The sequence below is a fragment of the Haliaeetus albicilla genome, chromosome 20 (assembly GCF_947461875.1).
Source record: "Haliaeetus albicilla chromosome 20, bHalAlb1.1, whole genome shotgun sequence".
Lineage (NCBI taxonomy): Eukaryota > Metazoa > Chordata > Aves > Accipitriformes > Accipitridae > Haliaeetus > Haliaeetus albicilla.
Window position 1 is genome coordinate 26187117 of NC_091502.1, and position 19953 is coordinate 26207069.

Consider the following 19953-nt stretch of genomic DNA (forward strand, 5'->3'; position numbering starts at 1 on the left):
CCTGGGACCCCCTCACCCCTGTGCGGCTGCTCCACGCCCCAGCGCTAGCCCCAGTACCAGGGCACCCCAGGATGGATGGAGGTGGTGGGGGGCATCTCCAGGGCATTCCCGGGGGAAAGCAGCTCTCTGGAAGCCCTGGAGTCTGCTACGGATTGGGGGAGGTTAGATGCAACGGGGGCGAGTGGTCCCAGCCCCGGGCAGGTGGGCTGGCTCCTGGCCGGGTCCCATCCTGCCCCCGGGGGGGGGAAAGCCTGTCCCAGCCCCGTTGCCAGTCCGGGGGAGGGCGGTCCTGCCCCGGTCCTGCCCCGTTCCCAGCCCCGGGGAGGGCGGTGCGGTCCCACCCCCGTCCTCCCCGTGTCCCCCCCCCGTTGCCCGGCTCACACCCGGCGGCAGCGGCGACCGGGGACCGGGAGCTGAGGGGGGGTGGTGGTGGTGGGCTGGTGGGGGGGGAAAGACGGAGCCCCCGGGCATGGAGCTGCCTCCGCCGGCTGCTTGAAGGGAGCGGGACGATCGGCGCGGAGCTGCCCGGCACGGGAACCACCAGCTCGGGCATCGCCCGGTGAGCGGGGCCGCCTCCGGCCGGGGGGGGACGGGACCGGGCAGGGGGGGAGTGTTCTGGCCACGCAGGAGGGTGTGCGAGAGCTGGGGGGGTGATGCAGGGTCCCCACGCACCCAAAGCAGAGAGCGGGGCAAGGTAAGGGCAGAGCTGAACCCCAATTCTCCTCCTCCTCCTCCTCCTCGGGGCGGGGGCAGCTCACGCCCCCCCGTACTGACACTAAAACTGACCCCCAAACCCCCAAACCGACCCAAAGACGAGGTGGTCGGAGCAGCGGCGGGCAGCGAGCCGCTGGCACGGGCCGGTGCTGGCACGAACGGTTCAAGCCGGGCACTCGAGGAAGGCTCCTGGGCTCCCTTTGCTCCTCTTTGCCTGAATTATTTGGTTGTTTATGCATTCATTCCCAATAATGTCTTTTGCCGCTCCGTTTCTCCCTTCCCAGGGGAATTCGCTGGCTGTTTATCAGGGGTTTCCTGTACACACCTCTGGGAAAAGCCATGGAGCTGACTCGCCGCTTTACTCCGGCTTGCGTTTTTCCACCTCTTTGCATGCTGAGGTCCCAGTGTAATTTATTTGGGGGTGTTTTAATTTGCACTGGGATCGGTGAGACTCTAGTTTCAAACCTTTTGACTTCTTTTAATAGCTCCTAACCCACAAACACCTTCTTCCCCAGAGCTGGGCGCTGGGTGGCATCACTGCAGGAGCAGCTTGAAGGGTGAAACCTCTTATTTCTCTTTCTGTTCCAGTTTTCTTATCAGCTTATTGCAAAAACCATTTGGCAACCTGCTGCCTTCCTGTGCACGAGGCGGGGAGAAGCAAACCCCGCTCCCGGGGGGCCGCTGGCGCTGGGGAACGGTGCCCCCGGCACAGGGCTCGTGGCTGCTGAAATTGGGCCATTTCATTACCACCGGGCATGTGCCCCCAGTTCCTCTTCCTCATTTACACCCGAGCAAAGGGAACTTGGTGGCTGATGGGCTAAGGAGCTGCACTGCAAAGGGGGAGACCCCGACATATGCTGCTGAGCCCTGGAATGCAGCTGCATGCCGGGGCTTAGTGGGTTATAAAACCCCGAGAAGTATTTTTGAATGTCCTGGCACCAAGTGGCTTTACCCTGTCTCTGCCCGATGTGATTTTTATCTCTGGTTGTTGACATAAAGCTAAAGCTGTGAATCGTTTGCTGGCAGCGGAGCGTGCTGCCAGCCTCGCCGTTGTCCCTCCTTAACTCTGAACATCCTCCTCCTCCATTAAAGCTTTAGCTGGAACCGGTCCACAAAGCAAAGACCCTTTTGCTCCCACAGGATGCTCCTCATAGAGGAGCAAATTATCCCCCAAAGTCCGCCCTGCATGGGTTTTTCTGGGATTTGGTGCTGCTTCGGCTTTGCAATAACTGCCAGTGCTGTGGTCGAGCCTGATAATAGTGTTATCCCCAGTCTCGGATGCTGGTTATCACCCAGACAGAGAGAATGCACTTGGTTTTGCTGGAGGGGTTGTGGTGTTGATGGGTGACTCCCTCGGTTTGGGCAGGAGGCTGTTAGGTTTCTGTGGAAATGTCATTTCTCCCAGATACAGGGCTTGTAGGGTGAAACAGTTAACAAAAGCAGGTGATCAACCAAAAACTATTCTCCAGGTCTGACCATTTCTTCCTCCAGTGAGCACCAGAAAATCGTGGAGGGCAAAACCAAAGTCAAACTCCTGGTATAAAAACCAGCACAGGGCTCCTTTCTATCTGCAGGAAGCCTAAAGGACATGAGCACCCTGTTTTCCCCCTGCAATAAATAAAAATCAAGATTTGGGGGCTCACATAAGATGTGTCCCCAACCCCGTGGGATGCTGCAAGGTCTTTTGGAGGGCAGATGATGTAGGGCTGTAGGGAAAAAACATGCAGGGACCATCACCTTTGCTGTAGCACAAAGGGAAATGTTGAAGGGATTAAATATTGTCCAGGGTGATTTTTGCTCCCAGCAGGATCTGTCCCCGGAGACCTGCCGTGCTGGGAATCGAGTCAGGTTCAACCGAATGAAGGCGTCTTTAATTATGCACGAACGCCGGCACCAATGGGTTTAATCTAATTCGCTCTAAAGCCACAGCTTTGGTTAACCTGGATGGACTTTCCATGATGTGGAAAAAGGCAGGAGGTTTTGGTACTGCCTGGGAAGCAGAGGCTTGAAGGGGGATTGATTCAGGGAGGAATTCAGGGAGTTTCTCGAGGGAAACCAGAAATTCCAAGAAAAAGTCATTTGGCTTAAAGGAAAACATTTTATTTGATCTACAAACAAGGTCATAAAGTTCTTTTTAAGTCGTTATATCATTTATCCAAACTCCCTCTCCCCTTTCTAGCTTGGGTCAAGTTACTGAAAAACCCTCTAGGAAACCAAAAGTCTTCCAGAAAATATACTTGTCATGGAGAAAACAAATTTAACTGTGCTGCTTCTCAGCCTGGGGGCAGGAGGGGAAACTGAGGCACAAGGCTACTTCAGTGGAGCAGCTCTGCTTCTGCCAGCCAGAGCGGAGCTGCCCAATGCCCTCCAAGGTGCTTTTTTGGGGAAAAGAATAGAAACACAGATTCTGTGCAAGCTTATTTTGGGAGGAGTGAGGTTTTCTGGCTATTTTTGGGGTGGGGGAAGGGGTAAGTCAGACCCATGGGGGTTAAAGGAGGGGCATTGCCTGGGGCTCTGGGCAGGGAGTTGGGTAAAGCCCCTCAAGCTGCTTAAAGCTTGCTTTTGGGTGCCTCCAAAATGTATCTTGGAGGTATCTTGCCTTGGGATGGCTGAAGAGAAGCGCCGGAGAGCGGTGGAGAGGGTGGGACCGGGACGGCTGGGGATGTCCTCAGCCCACGCTGGTGGCCAGAGCAAGCCTGGAGGAGAAAGGAGCTGAAGGTCACCGTGGCAGAAAGGAGCCAAATGGAAAGGGCAGATGAAAATCAGGCAGTTTGGCCAGGCTCAAATTTCAGCCTGGTCCTATCTCACGTTTCCCAACCAGACAGGCTTGGTAGCATCCGAATGCGCTGTCTGTTTGCTTTTGGTTGCGGAGAGTTTCAACCACGGTCCCAAAGGAGAGAAAAACGGTGCCAGGTCGTTTGCTTCCCAGCGTCTCGAGTAGTTCCTGATCTGGAGTGAGGATTTTGTTGAGTCTACTAAATGCCTATAAATTAGGGCAGGGAAAACACCCACACTCTCCTGATGTCTGTTGCAAAGGAGTCGGTGGGGAAGATTCAGTAAATGGATCGTGGTTTCGACGTCCAGCGTAAAATGATGGGAGCTGCGGTCGTAGTCAGTGCGACTGGGTTCGATTTCCCAGGGATTTGCACTGGCAGAATGAAGGGCTGCATCTGTGAGGTCCTGCCGGTAAATTAATCCACATTAATTATTGGGGAAGGTCAATTAAACCTCATCAACCCCCCTGTGAAAATGCATTCATTGCAGCCGTGATTCGGTTGCGCTTTGTTTGCTTCCGTGACTTTGCTTCTGCTGGCAGCTTCCCAAGCACAAAACACTGCGGGATGGATGATGACCTCTTGGGATGGCTCCGGGAATGCTGAAAGTGGGGCAGAAACCAGGATTAAAGCCCTTTACTCAGTGATTCAGTGTCCAACCCGTGGTCCCCCTGTGCTGGCCCTGGGTGCTGCCCATCCCTCGACTGCCCGTGACCTTCTCCAATGACAGCCCCCTCCTTCCCCATATTGACTCATCTAAATATCCCCTGCCTGGTCATGGTAGATACTGTTACGGGAGCGTTTTGGGATGCTGCCATCACATGCACATGCCTGTGGGTACATATATTTGAGGGCATGTGGCTGCCGGGATTGTAACACCGGTCTGCCTGGGCTCCTTTCATCACAGAGCTCCTCTCCCGTGCTGCCTTCATCCACTATAGCTGAGGGTACCTGTTTTCTGGGAAAAAAAACCCACATCCCATGGGATAAACACGTCCAAGGCCACACTGCAGAGAGAGACATGGTCCAGCTGTTGCAACCAGGTTCATCCAGACCTGACACGTGGTCCAGCATGGAGGAAGCTGGTCGGGGCGATGCCCTTGCTGTGCACGGGTGGCTGGAGGGCACCTAAAAAGCTGTGTGTGCTCACCTGCATTCAACACCAGAGAAAAAAACCTCCTGCCATGACCCTGGGAAGGGCTGGGAGAGCCGATGTAGCAGATGCAGGTGGTCCTCACCAAAGCATTGTGGTGGGTTTGCTTTTGGTAGTTACAGAAGCATTTATCCTGCTTGGCATCCTCAGGGATCGCTGTTGCTTTCTCCCTCCCCTCATCCCCGCGGGGGGCTCGATGCATTACTGTAAGAGCTGGCGTTCGTGCCATCCAGCCCGCAGGCAGAGGAAAGGGCAGCTGCCAGCTTTTGTGCCTTCACATGCCTTGGCTGGCTGTGTCCTTTGCAGCTCGCTCGCTGCGGATGCAACGGGACCGGGGGCGAGGGGGTGGACTGCAGCCACGGCCCCAGCAGACACAGCAGGTTTTGTCCTAGGGATTCTGGACAAAAGTAGGGGGAAAAAAAAAAAAAAAAAAGGCTTTTGCATTTCCAGAAGGAAAAGGAGGGAGAGCATGACGGCAAGGACAAGGCTGCCTTGTGAGCGGGGTTTTGTCTCCGTGATTACCCCATTCAGTCAGACCAGAGAGCCCTGTTTGCTCCTTGTCCTGAAGATGGAGATGTGCATCTTGGCACACCCATGGCTGCAGTATGGCCTGGGGCAGCCTGTGCTGCCCTGCATGCTGGAAGAGATTCCCCACCTTGGCTTATGGATGGGTTTCAAATGCTCGTTGGGTTTTCTAGATGGGTTGCAGGAGCCTGCAGGGGGGGTGGGCTGGAAGATGGGGTGACCTTGCCCCCATCAGTGCTTCAGAGCTGGGCGATGGGTTGTCTGCAGGGGACAGAGGGGATGCAGACGTAAAGACACAGAGAAACCACATGCGAGGCTGAAGCCTCTGGAGCTCTGTAACCCTTCCCTGCGCCTTTTAGGGCACCTTGTGTGGCTTCTTTCGGTCGCGGTGGCCTGTCCAACCCATTTAATTGGCTGCCAGGTCTGCGGGCAACCTCCGTCTCGTTGGCCACAGATCTGCAAAGCTCAGAGGGAAGGAAGAAGCTGGGGAGAAGAGCAGCTGGAAAGTGTTTTCCCATTTGCCCGAGCACTGCCAATCCTCTCCATCTGCAGGAACAACCCTGTTGCCGAGGGCTTGAGGGAAGCAGGATGAAGGGTGATGGGACCAAAGCTGAACAGGACACAGGAAAAGCAAAACCCTGGGGCCAGGAGAGAGCAGGATCAGTCCTGGCTCCTCATGTTCATCGCAGAGTGGTTCCCAAAGTTATATTTGGTTTCTGGCAGATGTTGCAGATTAGTCGGGGTGTGAGCGTGTGTGTGGTTTCTGCCCACATCCTTGGGAAGCGTGAGCCTCGGCCAGCGCTGCTTGTGGTCTGCAGGGGCAAAGCACCAAAATGGGGGAAACATCATCAGGGATCATGTCTGTACCATACCTGGACAGGTTGTTTGATCCAGTCTCTGGAGCAAGGACTGAACTTATCCCCATGTGATGGGCTGGAGGCATCACTTCACCCCTTCTCCATCAGCTATGAGTTGTCAAGGTGCTTTTTAATGCCATAGTGCTTCGCTTCGGTGAGAGATCATCCAGGTTGGCAACTTCTAGGAGACCCTCATTGCCTCCTTCCCTACAGGATCTGAATTGGAGGTAGGTGCAGGATAGCTCTGGATCATTTTGTGCTTGTCTGCAAGAAAGAGCATGCCCACGCTGTCCCACAGCATGGTGGCATCAGGTTAGAGCTGAACCATTTAGCTGAGAAGGCTGGTATTGCTCTTTTCCACCTAAAATCATGGGGAGATTTGGATCAGGGTACATCCTATGTACTCTTTCAAAGAGCAACTTTTCTCAAACGTTTTCTCCTGCAGTAGCTCCCAGTCTCTGAGCTCCCACACTGGGTTCATCTCCCTATATCCCTGTTTCCGCAGGCTCCCCATGACAGGGTACAGCACTGTGATCAAACCAGCCTGTTTTACGGGAAGGGAGGCAAATGCGTTTTAATTTGATTCCTGGCTGATGGGCTTGCTGAGCGATCATGTGTCAGCTGGGTCGTGGGCTGTCCCCGACACACAAAAGGGCCCTTGTCCCTCCTGACAGAGACAGTGCCAGACTCTGTGTGTCTGCAGAGACTCTTTCAAGTCCATTTTTCTCATCTCAACTGGTCATTCCCATGCATAAAGCAGCTTTGCACAAGCATAGGCAGACTTTCTGGGGGTGATGCTGAAGGAGCAGGTCTCAAGGCCAGGAAGCAGGACCAGCGAGATGGCCACCATCGGCCCAACACTAAATCCATTAAAAACATATTCTCATCATGAACAACCAGCCTAGGCAGGGCCCCCGTGGTGGACAACGTGCTCCCTTTGGCAAGGTCTGGTTACAGGGGCCTCCAGACATTTTGGTGGTGTTTGCTCTACCAGAAGGAGCTGAGGACCTCTGAAATCAGGGCCCTGCCAGTCACAGGGATTGCTCACTGAAGAACATGGTTCCTTTTTCTTGCCCGTTCTGCCTGGGGTTTAGTAGGACCCACCTTTCATGGTGCCAGCTGAGTCACTTCTCGTGGATGGTTAAACACAGAATGCAGCATCTTTCCTGTTCTGTAGTGCCTGAGACCAAGTTTCTGTGTGAACCCGGTGGGAAGGGTCGACTGGGATATTGAACTGGGCTGCAGGAGATCTGAGTTGGACTTCCAGGTGTGGCCTGGGATTTGCTGGTGACTTTAGAGCAGCTTAGTTCCTCCTCTGTGCTCCAGATCCAAAATGAGGATAAATAAACCTCCCTTCATCTGCTTGACCATAAGTCCTTCATGCTAGGGACTACCTCGGTTGTGTCAACACCCAACTCAATGAGGCCATGGTCTTTGTGGGTATGTGATGTGCTGGCAGGAGACCTGCATTGCCACCTCTCGAGTCATTGTCACCTGCACTGAGATGGCACTGCCTGCCAGACGGCTAGCCATGCTTGCGGGTAGCTTTTGGATAGACACAGCTAAGTGTTGATGGCAACCTTGACAGGAGGATAAGGGAAGGGTATAGTAATAGTATATAGTAATAATGACAGCACGGGCCACACAATGTGTCACAGCGTTGTGGCACAGGTGTTTTCTCATCTAACCCACCTCGTCCAGGGACTCCTTACCTCCGTGTCCTTACAGCCTCTTTGCTTTCCCCCCAGGGTGATGGCGAACCTAACAACTCCTCCAGCCTGGACCAGAGTCATCAACAGCTCCTTAGACCCAGGTGGTGCAGGAAACAACGCCTACAAGTGCATATTTGTTGAGGACTTCAAGTATGTCCTGCTGCCTGTCTCCTACGGCATCGTGTGCGTGGTGGGGCTCTTTCTCAACCTGCTGGCCCTCTACGTCTTCATCTTCAGGATCAAGACCTGGAACGCCTCCACCACATACATGTTCAACCTGGCCGTGTCGGACACGCTCTACGTGGTCTCCCTGCCCCTCCTGGTGTATTATTACGCCATGGGGGACAACTGGCCCTTCAGCGTGGTCTTGTGTAAGATAGTCCGCTTCTTGTTTTACACCAACCTCTACTGCAGCATCCTTTTCCTTCTCTGTATCAGCATCCATCGATTCCTGGGCATCTGCTTCCCCCTGAAGTCGCTGCAGTGGGGACACGTTCGCTATGCCCGGAGGGTGTCAGTCATCGTGTGGGTGGTGACCGTCGTGTGCCAGTCGCCTGTGCTCTTCTTCGTCACCACCAGTGTGAAGCGTGACACCATCACCTGCCACGATACATCCAGGAAGGACCTCTTTGGCCAGTTTGTCATTTACAGTTCGGTGATGCTGGTGCTGCTCTTCTGCATCCCCTTCCTCATCATCATCGTCTGCTACTGCCTAATGGCCCGGAGGCTGCTGCAGCCCACGCGGGGGATCTCCCGGCTGTCCCGATCCAAAAAGAAGTCGGTCAAGATGATAATCATCGTCTTGGTGGTCTTCATCGTTTGTTTTCTTCCTTTCCATGTCACTCGTACCTTGTACTACTCCTTCCGGAGCTGGGACTTGAGCTGTCAGACCCTCAATGCTATCAATTTAGTCTATAAGGTGACTCGTCCCCTAGCTAGCACCAACAGCTGCTTGGATCCCATTTTGTATTTCTTAGCAGGACAACGATTTATGAAGTTTGCGGGCAACAAAATGCCAGGGAAGCCTCAAAATGAAATGGCACTGGGCATTGTGCCTACCAGTCACCTGGGAACCAGTGACAACACAGACATATTATCCAAGGAGGTGAAATCCTAGCTCTGCTCCGGCATGGGCAGCACCATCTCCGCGACAGAAGGTTTTATCCCAGCTGTGAAGGGAGGTCAGGATGCTTCGGGGCCCGAGGCTTTTGGTGCTTGCGGTGCATTGGCTTGCACCCACTTCAGCATGGTCCGTGTTAAATGCAGTCCTCTGCTCGTTGCTGTTTCAAACGTATTTTTTCAGGAAGATGCTGCTGTGGTTATACACACAAACCCCATATCTCTGCCTCGTCATCCAGGCCTGCCTCTCCGTTCAATGCTGAATGGCACCTCTCCACCAGTGAGGCTGGGTAACCTCTATCATGGTGGCCAAATCTGCTAAAAAAAATCACTCCCTGAATGTCTTAGATCCTTTTCTAAAGCAGAAACATTGTGTGCAAAAGGTGCCTCTAAAGAAATCCATCTGCCTTTCTCCAGATTCCGTGGCAGAGAGGTAGCAAGAGTTTCTATATGCCTTGGCAAGGGAGGAAAGGCTTTTGGCTGATGAGGACAGTCAGCTGCGGTTCTGCTAAACAGGTTGATGAAAATGTCAAGCGCAAATACCACCCGCAGCGGGAAAGGGTCTCCCACAGCTTTGCATCCCTGAAGAAATGCTCTCCCAGCTTCAAGCCCTGGCATCTGCTGGCAGAGCCGGGAGGGGACTCCTAGCTCCTGTCCAAGGGCTGGCTTCCCATTAAAAAGGGTGCTGGTGGACCTTCCATCCCACTGGAGTATACTGGTACCATCCCACTGGAGTTTACTGGTACCATCAAGCAAGTCCCCTGTAGTTTTTTCCAGTGGAGTCAACATCTTCCTAAAGACCCATTAGTGCTTCCCAACAGCAATATTCACCCTTGAAAAGCTTTTAGGAACCCATACCTTTCTTTCAGCTGCTAACTTTAATAATCATCTCCAGCTCATTAAGATTTAGGGTAAGCTCTCCAGGTCTTGTTTTTACCCCCCTTACTAGTGAGTCATGTTTCTAGAAAGAAGCGAAGACCGTTGCTCATCCCCTTGGCTGAGTGCTGCCACATCCTCATTGCTGCTCGGAGGTGATGCCCTCTGGGACCTTTAGCAGCTTGCTGTGACCCAAAATGCTGCCCAAATGTTGCTGTCTGGTCTCCTCATAATCCCAGTGCTCCACTGAAGCCAGTCAGCATATCCCTTACTGACAGTGCGGAACTTCCCTGGGAAATTTGGCAGCGCTAAACCCTGGGTTTAGGAGCCATACCAATAAACATGGTGCTAAGCTTAACCCCAGTCCTGTCTGGATTTGGCCTTGCATCCCCCATCAGCCAGGACAGTTCAAAGTAAACTGGAGAAAATATCCACAAAACACTTCACCAGAAGGTCCACTTGGTCATTCTTTCTGTAATTGTTGGGTTAGACAGCCAAGAGCCCAGGTCCACGGTTTCCTTGCCCAGCCTTGCCACGAGGATGCTGATTCCTTACCCCAAAAATGAAAATTGCTTGTTCTGCAGCACTGGACGAGTCATATTTTGTAAAAGCAGCCTTGGCTCTATTTTAGGATTAGACAAACACATTTGATCCTGGTTTAGACCGATTCCTCAGACGTCTTCTTATTTTCTCCCATCCCTCCTTCTTATGAAGTGGCTTGGTGGAGATAAAGACATGCCACAATGTAACCAGCAGAGTTCAGTCAAGGGTGACTGGGACCATTCAGGGTTAACTGGGAGGTTCCCGTGGTCCCGGCTCAGCGGAGCCGTGGTCCTGTGCAGGGCTCTTGGCCCAACCAACAATGTCACAACCACAGGAGGCAAAGGAGGGGACTGTTTCAGCTCTGAGCACCATTGGCAAAGAAAAATAGCACATTTGTGGAGTGGTTCATCTCATCCTTGAGTGAACTTTTAGGACACGGTTGGGTTAAGATAGGACTTGCACCGTGGCAGCACCTTTTTTTCCTTGTGCCTGTGAAGGAAGCTTGACTTTATGAGGAGGGTCACAGCGTAGTCACCGGGGCGAGACAAATAGTTGGGAGAAATTAATTCAGCCGAAGCACTGAACTGGTACAAACATTACTCCAGGCCAGGTCTTGCCTGGTCTCCCACACTTGCCAAAAACCAACATGAACACCAAGTAATGTGCTCTGAATAATTTAACAAAAATGTGCTCAAAGTTCATTCCTGCTTGGTGATCCCACCTTTCTCCAAGCTGGCATCAGCCAGCTTCAAACCACCACCTTGGGCAACACTGCCAGTCCCATCAGGGAGGTCCCTTTGTGATCCTGATCCCGCACAAGCTAACGGCACTGTTCAGATGCAAAGCAGTTGGAGAGGTACCAACTGGAAATTTATATAGAGAAATTTTTTTTGTTTGTAAAAGCACTAACTTATACTAAAAAAAAAAAAAGTGGGTTTTGTGACAATGACTGTACATTTTTATTTTTGTAACATGCAAACATCTCATATTTCTTATAGTAAATAAATTTATTTCTACTATGAGTGCTCTTCTGCTGTCTCCTCTGATATGTACAGAGGGGATACTGGGGATAGAAACTGGGTCGTTGAATGTCATAAATGTATTTCAGGCTCCAGATACAGCTGTCCACGTGTGGGCCCACAGTAGATACCTCCAGCATCTGAACTCCTGTAGCAGTCCGTGGAGGAGGTGGTCACCCCAAGAGACAAGTCTTCTCATCCTTGCTCAAGGTGAGATGGAGCTGAGATGGAAAGGGCTGCTGGAGCACCCCCCAGCCCAGCAGCTCACTGGGGAGAGTTTCACTTTATCTTGCTGCTGTCTCCCCTTTTCCAGAAAGCTCAGTAGCACCTGTGTTCATCCCCCATCCTCACTTCTCAGAGATGGGAAGACCCAGAGGAACAACTCAACTGTCTCAGATGAGAATTTGCTGTGGAGACAGGTTGGAGCATCCTAGTACACTCCAGGGTGGCTCCTTATAGCTGGTCAGACCAAAACTCTGGACCTCAAAAGCCACCGAGCAGGTCTTCAGTCCTCTCTCTAACCCATCCCGAGCGGGATCGTGCATCTCCTTGCAGTGTGCCCATGGGCACTGCACTGCAGAGCCTTACAGCACTGCCCCATAACTGCAACGGGCTGACCCGAAACCTCTGATTTACCCCTTAAAGGTCTGGCAAAGATTCAGGCAGGGTAGAAAATGCCCCAGAAGAGACCACTGCTCCTGGAATCCATCTGCCAAGCAAAACCTCCTCTGTGAATCTTGACCTCCACCTAATGTCTCTTGAATTCAATGCTTGCAGGGAGCTGATACCACTAGTTCGGGCAAAACTCAGGTGCAGAGACAGCTATATGGTTGCAGCAGGGCTTTACAAGGGCCAAAAACCCTGGTAGCATGACAAATTCAGTACCCAATCTTTTTGGTTGTATCTCCATGGATTTGGTGGATAGCTTCTCCTACGCCGCTCCTGTTGAAGACCAGAAGAAATTGCTAGATTAAGTAATTAATTAATGAATCTCTAAGTAATTGATCTCCCATCCCATAGACCACGGTTTTTTCTGGTTCACTCACAGCTCACGGAGCCACCAAACCAAGAGGTTTCACTCCACATGCTGAAACCTCTTGTTCTCAAAGGCTTCTCACCTTCCCCTACAGACACCAGGAGAACAAGGTTTCCTGAGCCTAACCACAGTCCCCATGAAAAAAATACATTTTGTTTTCTATTGCAATTTATCTGCCACTTCCTCTCTCGCCTGGTTTTTGCTGGGCCTTTCTCTGCCAATGAAATGAGGCTCTTAGGACACACTCATCTCCACTGATGAATTTATTACAAACTGTAATCAAGTCACCTTGAAATCTGCTTGGCAACAACCTGAGCAGCTCAAATTCCTTTGCTCTTATCCCAAAGCCAATTTCTCCAGCCTTCAAATTAGTTTACACCTGATCTCCCAGCCATGTCTTTAAGACACAGTAACTGCCCACATCCCTGCGGTGGGGGACAGAAGCACGTCATGGTCCCCTGCACCATGGGAGAAAGCCCTGCCTTGGTTTCTCTTTTAAAGAACTTTCTAGCCCTTATAGTTGCCAAAACATGAAGATTCAAAAGCATAAAGCCAAAGAAATAGCTGCAAGCCCCCAAATTGCTAAATTAGACATCTCAAAATACACTCTCTGAAGAACCCCTCTTGATTTTCAGCCCAGGTTTTGGAGTCCCACCCCGGGGTGAATGCGATGCAGATGAAGGGCTCGCACGTGAACAGATTTAGCTCATGGGTTTTACAGCATCACACCCAACGTTTTCCTTCCCTTCTTCACAGAATGACTTCTGTGCAGCTCATGCTAGCGCTGACTCGTGTGAGTCACTCAAACCCAAGAATGAGAATTAAGCAAGAATAATATCCATTGACGGGGAACACAGAGGTTGTGCAGTTACTTCAAAGAAACAGAAAAAAAACCCAAACCCTAAACCACTTTTTCTAAATACCCCTTAGCACTGGGAGAAGAAAGAGAAAGTTAAGAGCATTGGTGGTTTCCCGAGAAGCAAGCAAATCTGCCACGTGGGCTGGAGGGATGCGCATTTCTGCTAGACCTTCCCAGCATCCAGTACAGGGCTTTTTCTTCTTGATCATGCCTTTCTAGGAAGCAGACCCTTAATCTGGCAGACGCAGGCAGTAGGTCATGTTGTTACTGTAAGCCACTTGGCACGTCCACTTCTGTTTCGAGTAGTGAGTCCTGGCTTCATTCTTCTTGTTTTACTTCCTTGGGGCTTGATGTTCTAAGGAATAAGTCTGTCTGGCCCTCCAAGTCATTTCTGATCTAGCTGGCCAATTCAATAGAGGGACAAAGTCTCTGCACTATTGAACTCCTATAAGCTTCATAGAAAACAGCTTGCCACGCGAAGGAGAAAGAGCCAAAGGAGTCTCACCCAACAGCTCAACCTTTATATTAGACACCAGAGAATCCACATTCACTTTCCCCCATGCTACAGCCTGTGGTGGCTTGGGAAGGTGTCCATCACACCATCAATGGTGAGTGAGGAAAGGTGACAGATGGTGCCCTAAAGCCATCCAGGACACCAATGCTGGGTTCAAAGGGAGGCGATTCCCAAATCCCGCAAACTAATCATGTTATGGCAGAAAATGGATGGGCCAAAGCAGCATTTTCTTCGGAAGAAATCAAACCAGTGGGTGTTTGAAATAACACGCCAATCACCCAGCTTTGTGAGAAGTTTATTTTAAGGCTTTTACGGGTTTAATACCAATATTTGCAGACTGCTTGGCAAATAAATGCTCAGGAAAGCCTGGAAGTTTAAAATATCTTTTCCTTTTTTTCTTTCTCCCCAAATACCTGCAATTTTAAGCACTGGATAAACACCAACACCTTGGTGTGTGCTTTGGGGAGCAGCTGGACTGTCACACTGCGTACGCACATATATATGCACACATGTGCACGTATATAAGTACATACATGCCCACAAAGTATCCTTCCCACACTCCAGGAGAGGAGAAAGGATTGAGTCCTTGTGCCTGAGCCCTGCCCAGTGTCTGCCCTCCCAAGGGCATGGGAAAGCATGCAAAACAGCCCTCTGTAGCCCAAAACTTCCTAATTTATACAAGAACATCAACTTTTCAAACCCTCCCAGCCACCTGAAAGCTGCCTGGCTGTGGCTCATCACCCATGAAATGAGCTGCAAGGTCTCAGCTTGGTGCTGGAGGCTCCTGCCTTTGCAGCAAACGATGTGCTGAAGCAGCTCCCCCCCCCCCCAAAAAAAAACCCAAACCCAAACATCTTGCCTGAGTGGGTTTTGCAGCCCCATTTGATGCTGCAGGAGATCCCCCACCAGTTCTTGCTCCTTTGCTTATACCACCCGCCGTGAAAAGGCAACATGTCACAATGCCATTTCCATCCCCACCACCCCCCCCAAATCCCCGGGGGAGCCCTGAGGTGCCCTCAAACCGCCAAGCTCCCACCCTTGAACTTGGAAAGAAAGGTGCGGTGGGGGGGTATTCCAGCTGAGATCCCAGCTGGTGGGATGCCCAGTGGGAGACCTTGGAAGGTGGTGGAAGATGCATGGAAGACTGCGGTCCCCATAGTGCAAAAACCAGGCCAGCATACTGTGCTGATTTTTAATATGAAAACCATTTAGCTGAACAGGCTGAACCCTGCTGCAGCAGAGTCCTCTGCTGGTGCTAAGGGGATGTGGCAGCAAGGAGCAAGGGGTCCCCACATCCACCCCAGGGGAAAATGGGGTCACCCGTGGAAGCGCTAACGATGCCCTAGGAACACCCCAGGACCACACCAACGGTGGGAGCAGCGTCCCAGGCTAGTGATGGGAGCATCAGGGTGCCAGCAGTGGGTCCCTGTCCCCATGCTGGGATTTCCGCCCAGGCACACATGGCCACTCAAGGCAGGGTCCTGGTTTTCATCCATGGGACTTTCCAAGGGGTGGAGATGTTTTCTATTTGCTTTGAAGTTCCCCCTTGCATAAGCCAAGATGCAGCGTGTGAGACAGCCGGGCAATCAGCCTCTCCTCCTGTGACCTGTGGTTTTAAGGGCAAGGGAAGAGCCTGGTCACCATCTGCCTTTCATCCAGCTGCCCACCCGCCGCTCCAGCTCCATCCCCGTCCCTGCGTAAAGGCCCAATGCTCCTTTAACAAACTTTTATCCTTTTCTCATCAAAACCGGGGCAAGCGGATTGGAAACCAGCTGGCCACCATTGGGAAAAGAGCCCAAGTGCAAGTCCAAGCAAATGGATGGAAGTGGAGGCCATTTGGGATCCACGTTGGGAAGGACCTTGCTGCATGTCCTTCATGATGGGGATTTGCCACCATCTCTGCATTTGGAAACAGGTTTCTTTTGGAAGGATGTACCTGATCAGCCATTCACCTGGGCTATGAACCTCTCTGCACAACCTCATCCTTGACCAGACTGCTGGGCCAGCCATCCTGGTCCCCTGAGCACTCCTGCAATGCCCTTAGTGAAGCTGTGAGCCCAGCACCGGGATGTGGGATGCAAGCGAAGCACTGGCAGGTGCCTGCAAACCTCCTCTGCTAGGATGCAAGAGGATGCAATGCCTTTCTGAAGACCTTTTTTAGGTGAAGCAGCTCCACCACCCCCAGCCAGATGCAGTTCTTCTGCTCCCGATCCATGGCTTAGTGCATTTTGCAGCCTGGCAGCAGCACAAGATGCCACATGGGTGCCAGCACAGCCTGTTTGCAAATAGGGTGTGAGTGCAATGCCCCAGCACAGTGGCTGTTACTCATGGCCTGTTGAACGAGTCCATCTAGTCCCAAATGAGCAAATGGGCTTGAGCACCTTGGGATGGGGTTGCAAAGCAGGTTGTTAACTTCTGGGGAGCAGACAGCTCTTCGATAGGATCCTGTCACTGCACGCTGCAATTTGCAGGACCAAGTAGAAAGGCTGCAAGAAGGGGAAGGTGCTCAGGGGATGACCACATTTGGTTAGCAGAGCTTCTGGTCCTCCTTGGGCAAAGGATTCGACAACCTCAGCCTTCGAGCTAGGAGAAAGGAATGTTGCTGTGGCTTTCAGGGAGTGGCTGGACACCCCAGAGCCTGCTACATGTCCTTGTCCCCCTGTGCAGAACCCATGATCACAAAGAGAGGATGCATTTCCTATGGTCCAGGTCCCCAGGGATACGCATCCCACCTGAGCAGATCTCCAAGCATCGGTGAAAGGCACAGGAGACCGGTTGCCCCTCTGCCAGCCCTATGGGAAACCAGGGGACATACTCTGGCAAAGAGGTGACACCTCCATTGAGGTAGCTGCTTCATCCATTGGAATAGGATCAGACAGAATCTAGGAAAGGGATCTATGGAGGGCTTAGGTCCAACCCCCTGCTCAGAACAGGGCTGGCTCCAAAATCAGAGCATCCTGGACATGACTCAAGGCACCCTAGAGCTGCATCTCAAGGAGGTCCATGAGCACATGACCCAGAAATGCCTTTTCATCTCCATTGGCTTTCAAGAAAGCCTGTCTGGCCATTGTTAAATGACACAAATTGCCCCTAAAGAGCCCCTGCAGCACCACCAGGGCCCTGTGCTCAGCAAGATGCTGATACTTCTATGTCTCACCCTTCTAGCATCCTCCCAGGATTAGCTCACAGGGCTGAGACTTAAAAATAATCCATCGGGGGCAGCGGGTGGGTGGGCATCACAGGCACCGCACCGTCACTAACGTCAGCTTCCCCAAACCCATCTGCACACCGATGCTGGCCACAAACTCCATCCGGCACGCCGCGGCTGCGTGAAGGCATCCGAGAAACCACAGGGGTTTGCCAAGGAAGTATCAAAAGCCCTGGAGCAGCCTCCCCGCTGATGCCTCCCCATCTGTTCTTCGTTAGGCAAATGAGCTGTGGGCTCCTGGCTGGGTGGTCTGGGCTTGGGGACCCCTCTGTGGTTGGCTCCTGGGGTGATACACTAGCAGTGGGGAGCAACGACAGTGCTGGGGGGGGGTAATTTTTGGAACTGTGGGCCTGGATCGAGCAGCATCCATATGGATGATGCCTCCAGCCAGGGCTGTGGGCAGCGGCGCACGCCTGTGTCCCATGGCACCGGTTCCAGCTGGTGATTAATATCTCACTGTCCTAAGCCTCATCCAGACTTTCTGGGATCATTTCCTAGAAATTCATCATCCCTTCCCAGGCAATACTTCCCAGATGTTGCAGACCATCTCTGCGTTTCGCCAGCTGGCTGGTGATGCGAGGCTTTCCTCTCCACAGCATGAAGCCTGGAGGAAGAGCAGCACTTTATGACAACCCCTTGTAGCATCGAAATCCCCCTCATCTCCAAAATATTTCCATTTTTTGTCCCAATTAGCAAAGGACTCCTGAGTTATGGTAACTCCTCAAGCACCTTCAGAAGGCAGCTGGGTTGAAAGGTGATGTAAAAATTCATTTGTAGCAGCTGTTCTTCCCCCTAGTTGCCCATAGATGGAGGAAGAGAGCTTCACCCCTTTGGGTTCCCTCCTTCAGCGATCTGCTTGATGAGGTTGCATGGTGTTTTGGGGCTCTCCTCTCTGCTTTGGCCCATCAGATGCTCGGTTTGGGTGTTTTAATGCCAATCCTGGGAAAGATGTTAGCCATGAGCTGCACAAGACCGTACTACTCGATGCCATGCGAACCCACATGGAAGAGATGGTCCCTCCAGGAGCCCACGTACCCTCTTGAGACACTCAAGATGCCACAAGAAACATGGCCCCAAGATAAGCAATGGTGCCAGGATAAGCAAACGCAGCTCCTCCTGGCTACGGCTGTGCTGGTCTGTGAGACAATCCAGGACCCATCTTCTGGGTACACATCCCATAGGGTTACTCCCTCACCACCCTGACCTGGGTGGCCACATCCAACCCACTGGTGGGCATCCCATAAAAGAGCTGCTTTGGAGGAGTCAAAGTCCAAACCATGCCAGTGATGGTGCAATGATTAATCTGGACATTCACAGCCCAGGGGCAAGGATCTGGCCAACAACGTCCCAGGAGGCTGAGTCATGCCAGGTGAGCACCACAGAGAACCAGGGTTTGATGGAGAGAAAGATTTCTCCCAAAGAGTTGTTCTGCTGCTCAGAGACCAATATTAGTTTAGGATGGAGATATTCTGGGGGGAAGAACTCAATTCCCAGAACATGTCATAATTTGGGGAGATTTTAATTCTTTTCTTCCAAAATGGAGCGATTTGTTCAGGAGGTGTGGAAGTATTCCCCTTCCCCCTTTTCTGAGACAAAGCACTTGACTTTTCACTTCAAAAAAGACACTTTTTCAACAAAAAAACCACTCATCTTTTTTTAAGTGAGCAAACCAAAATAGGCAAGGGTTAAAAAAGCCCAACAGAAAATATTCGCTTTGACCTCCTTTTGACCGGGATCATGTTTTCCTCCCAAATTTTGGTTCAACCACCCAGTCAAAAAATGCCTCCTGCCCCAGCCTCGCCGCTCAGGCCGGCTTTGTGGGTTTTGTCTGGTTGCGAGTTAATGGGATTATTGTGAAACTGGTGGATGCATGCTTGACGTCGACCCTGTGTGGGAGGAGGAATCAGTTAGAAGACTGTAAGAGACCCAATTTAGTAGGAAAAGAGCAAAAGAAAGACTTTGTTGCTTCATTATCCCGCAGATAAAGCATTCACAAAAGCAGAGAAAGATAAAGCAATCCTTTTCCAGTAAGAGCAAATGTTTACCCTGGGTGATGCAAACTGACCCCAGGTAATCTCAGGTTTAACGACATGGTTTAATACCACCGAAAAGGGCCTCTTTTGTATTTCTCAGGCTGCCATCCGGAGATGTCCTACCCTCCGGGGGATTTCCTACGGGTATCTGAAGATATCCTGGTAACAGCAGTGACACTTTTTAAACATGTTGTGAAATATGTGTTATATATAAATACATAATTTTGTGTGTGTGTGTTGTGCATTTTTTTATATATATATTTACATAAGCCCCAGCACCCCATCGCTGGCAGAGGCCACTGGGAAAGGGACAGGGGTAAGGAATGAGCAATGTGATACTTGCTCTGAATCACGCCCTGCTTTTGTGTCTGCAGGATTTTGTGAGACAGAGGTTGGGTTACTGTACTTTATAATCTCCGGAAAATTTCCCTGCCTCAGAAACTTTCCCACTTTTATAACTTCCACACGTCACCCTGCCTCCTCCATGTAGGACACTGGGTGGGCGATGGAGGATGAGCCCCAGTGGCTGTCACCCCTATGCTCCATCTCTTGGTGATAGCAATATGGGTCTTGGACAGGTCTTTTACACCCACGAGGAGCAGAATAATTACTGGGGGAGACCTTCATCCCCTCCTTGGGGCTCGCTACAGCTCCAGCCCATCTCCCTGTGGGACAGCAGGACAGGGACAGCTCATGGGAGATGCTGGCACCTCCTCAGCACCATGCAATTCAGCACAATGAATTTTATTCAACACCATGAAGCTCTGCAGCTCTTCACTGTGGGCTTTTGGTTCCTGTTAACTCATTTTTCAGCTTTTAGCAAGTTGTTCCCCAAAATCTTCCATGCACATTTGGGTGGGTTTTTGCATTCAGCTTACAGTGTTCATGACCTCTTCCATGCCTCCGTCTTTGGTGGTGGCATGAAGCTTCTGCAGGAGATTTTCTTTCTTCTAATGACATTTTTCACCCTGCTGTTTAGCTCTGGTTGCTTTGGGGAACCTTTTTATGGCC

At 51.6% G+C, this 19953-nt stretch overlaps 1 protein-coding gene across 1 annotated transcript; it reads left to right on the top strand.

The window, feature by feature from the left end:
* The first annotated feature begins 438 nt into the window (after positions 1-438).
* Positions 439-11292, top strand: P2RY2 (purinergic receptor P2Y2). The gene is made up of 2 exons (XM_069808639.1): positions 439-559; positions 7772-11292. Exon 2 carries the CDS (start codon positions 7776-7778, stop codon positions 8850-8852), a length of 1077 nt encoding a protein of 358 aa, XP_069664740.1. The 5' UTR covers positions 439-559; positions 7772-7775; the 3' UTR covers positions 8853-11292.
* Positions 11293-19953: the final 8661 nt, after the last annotated feature.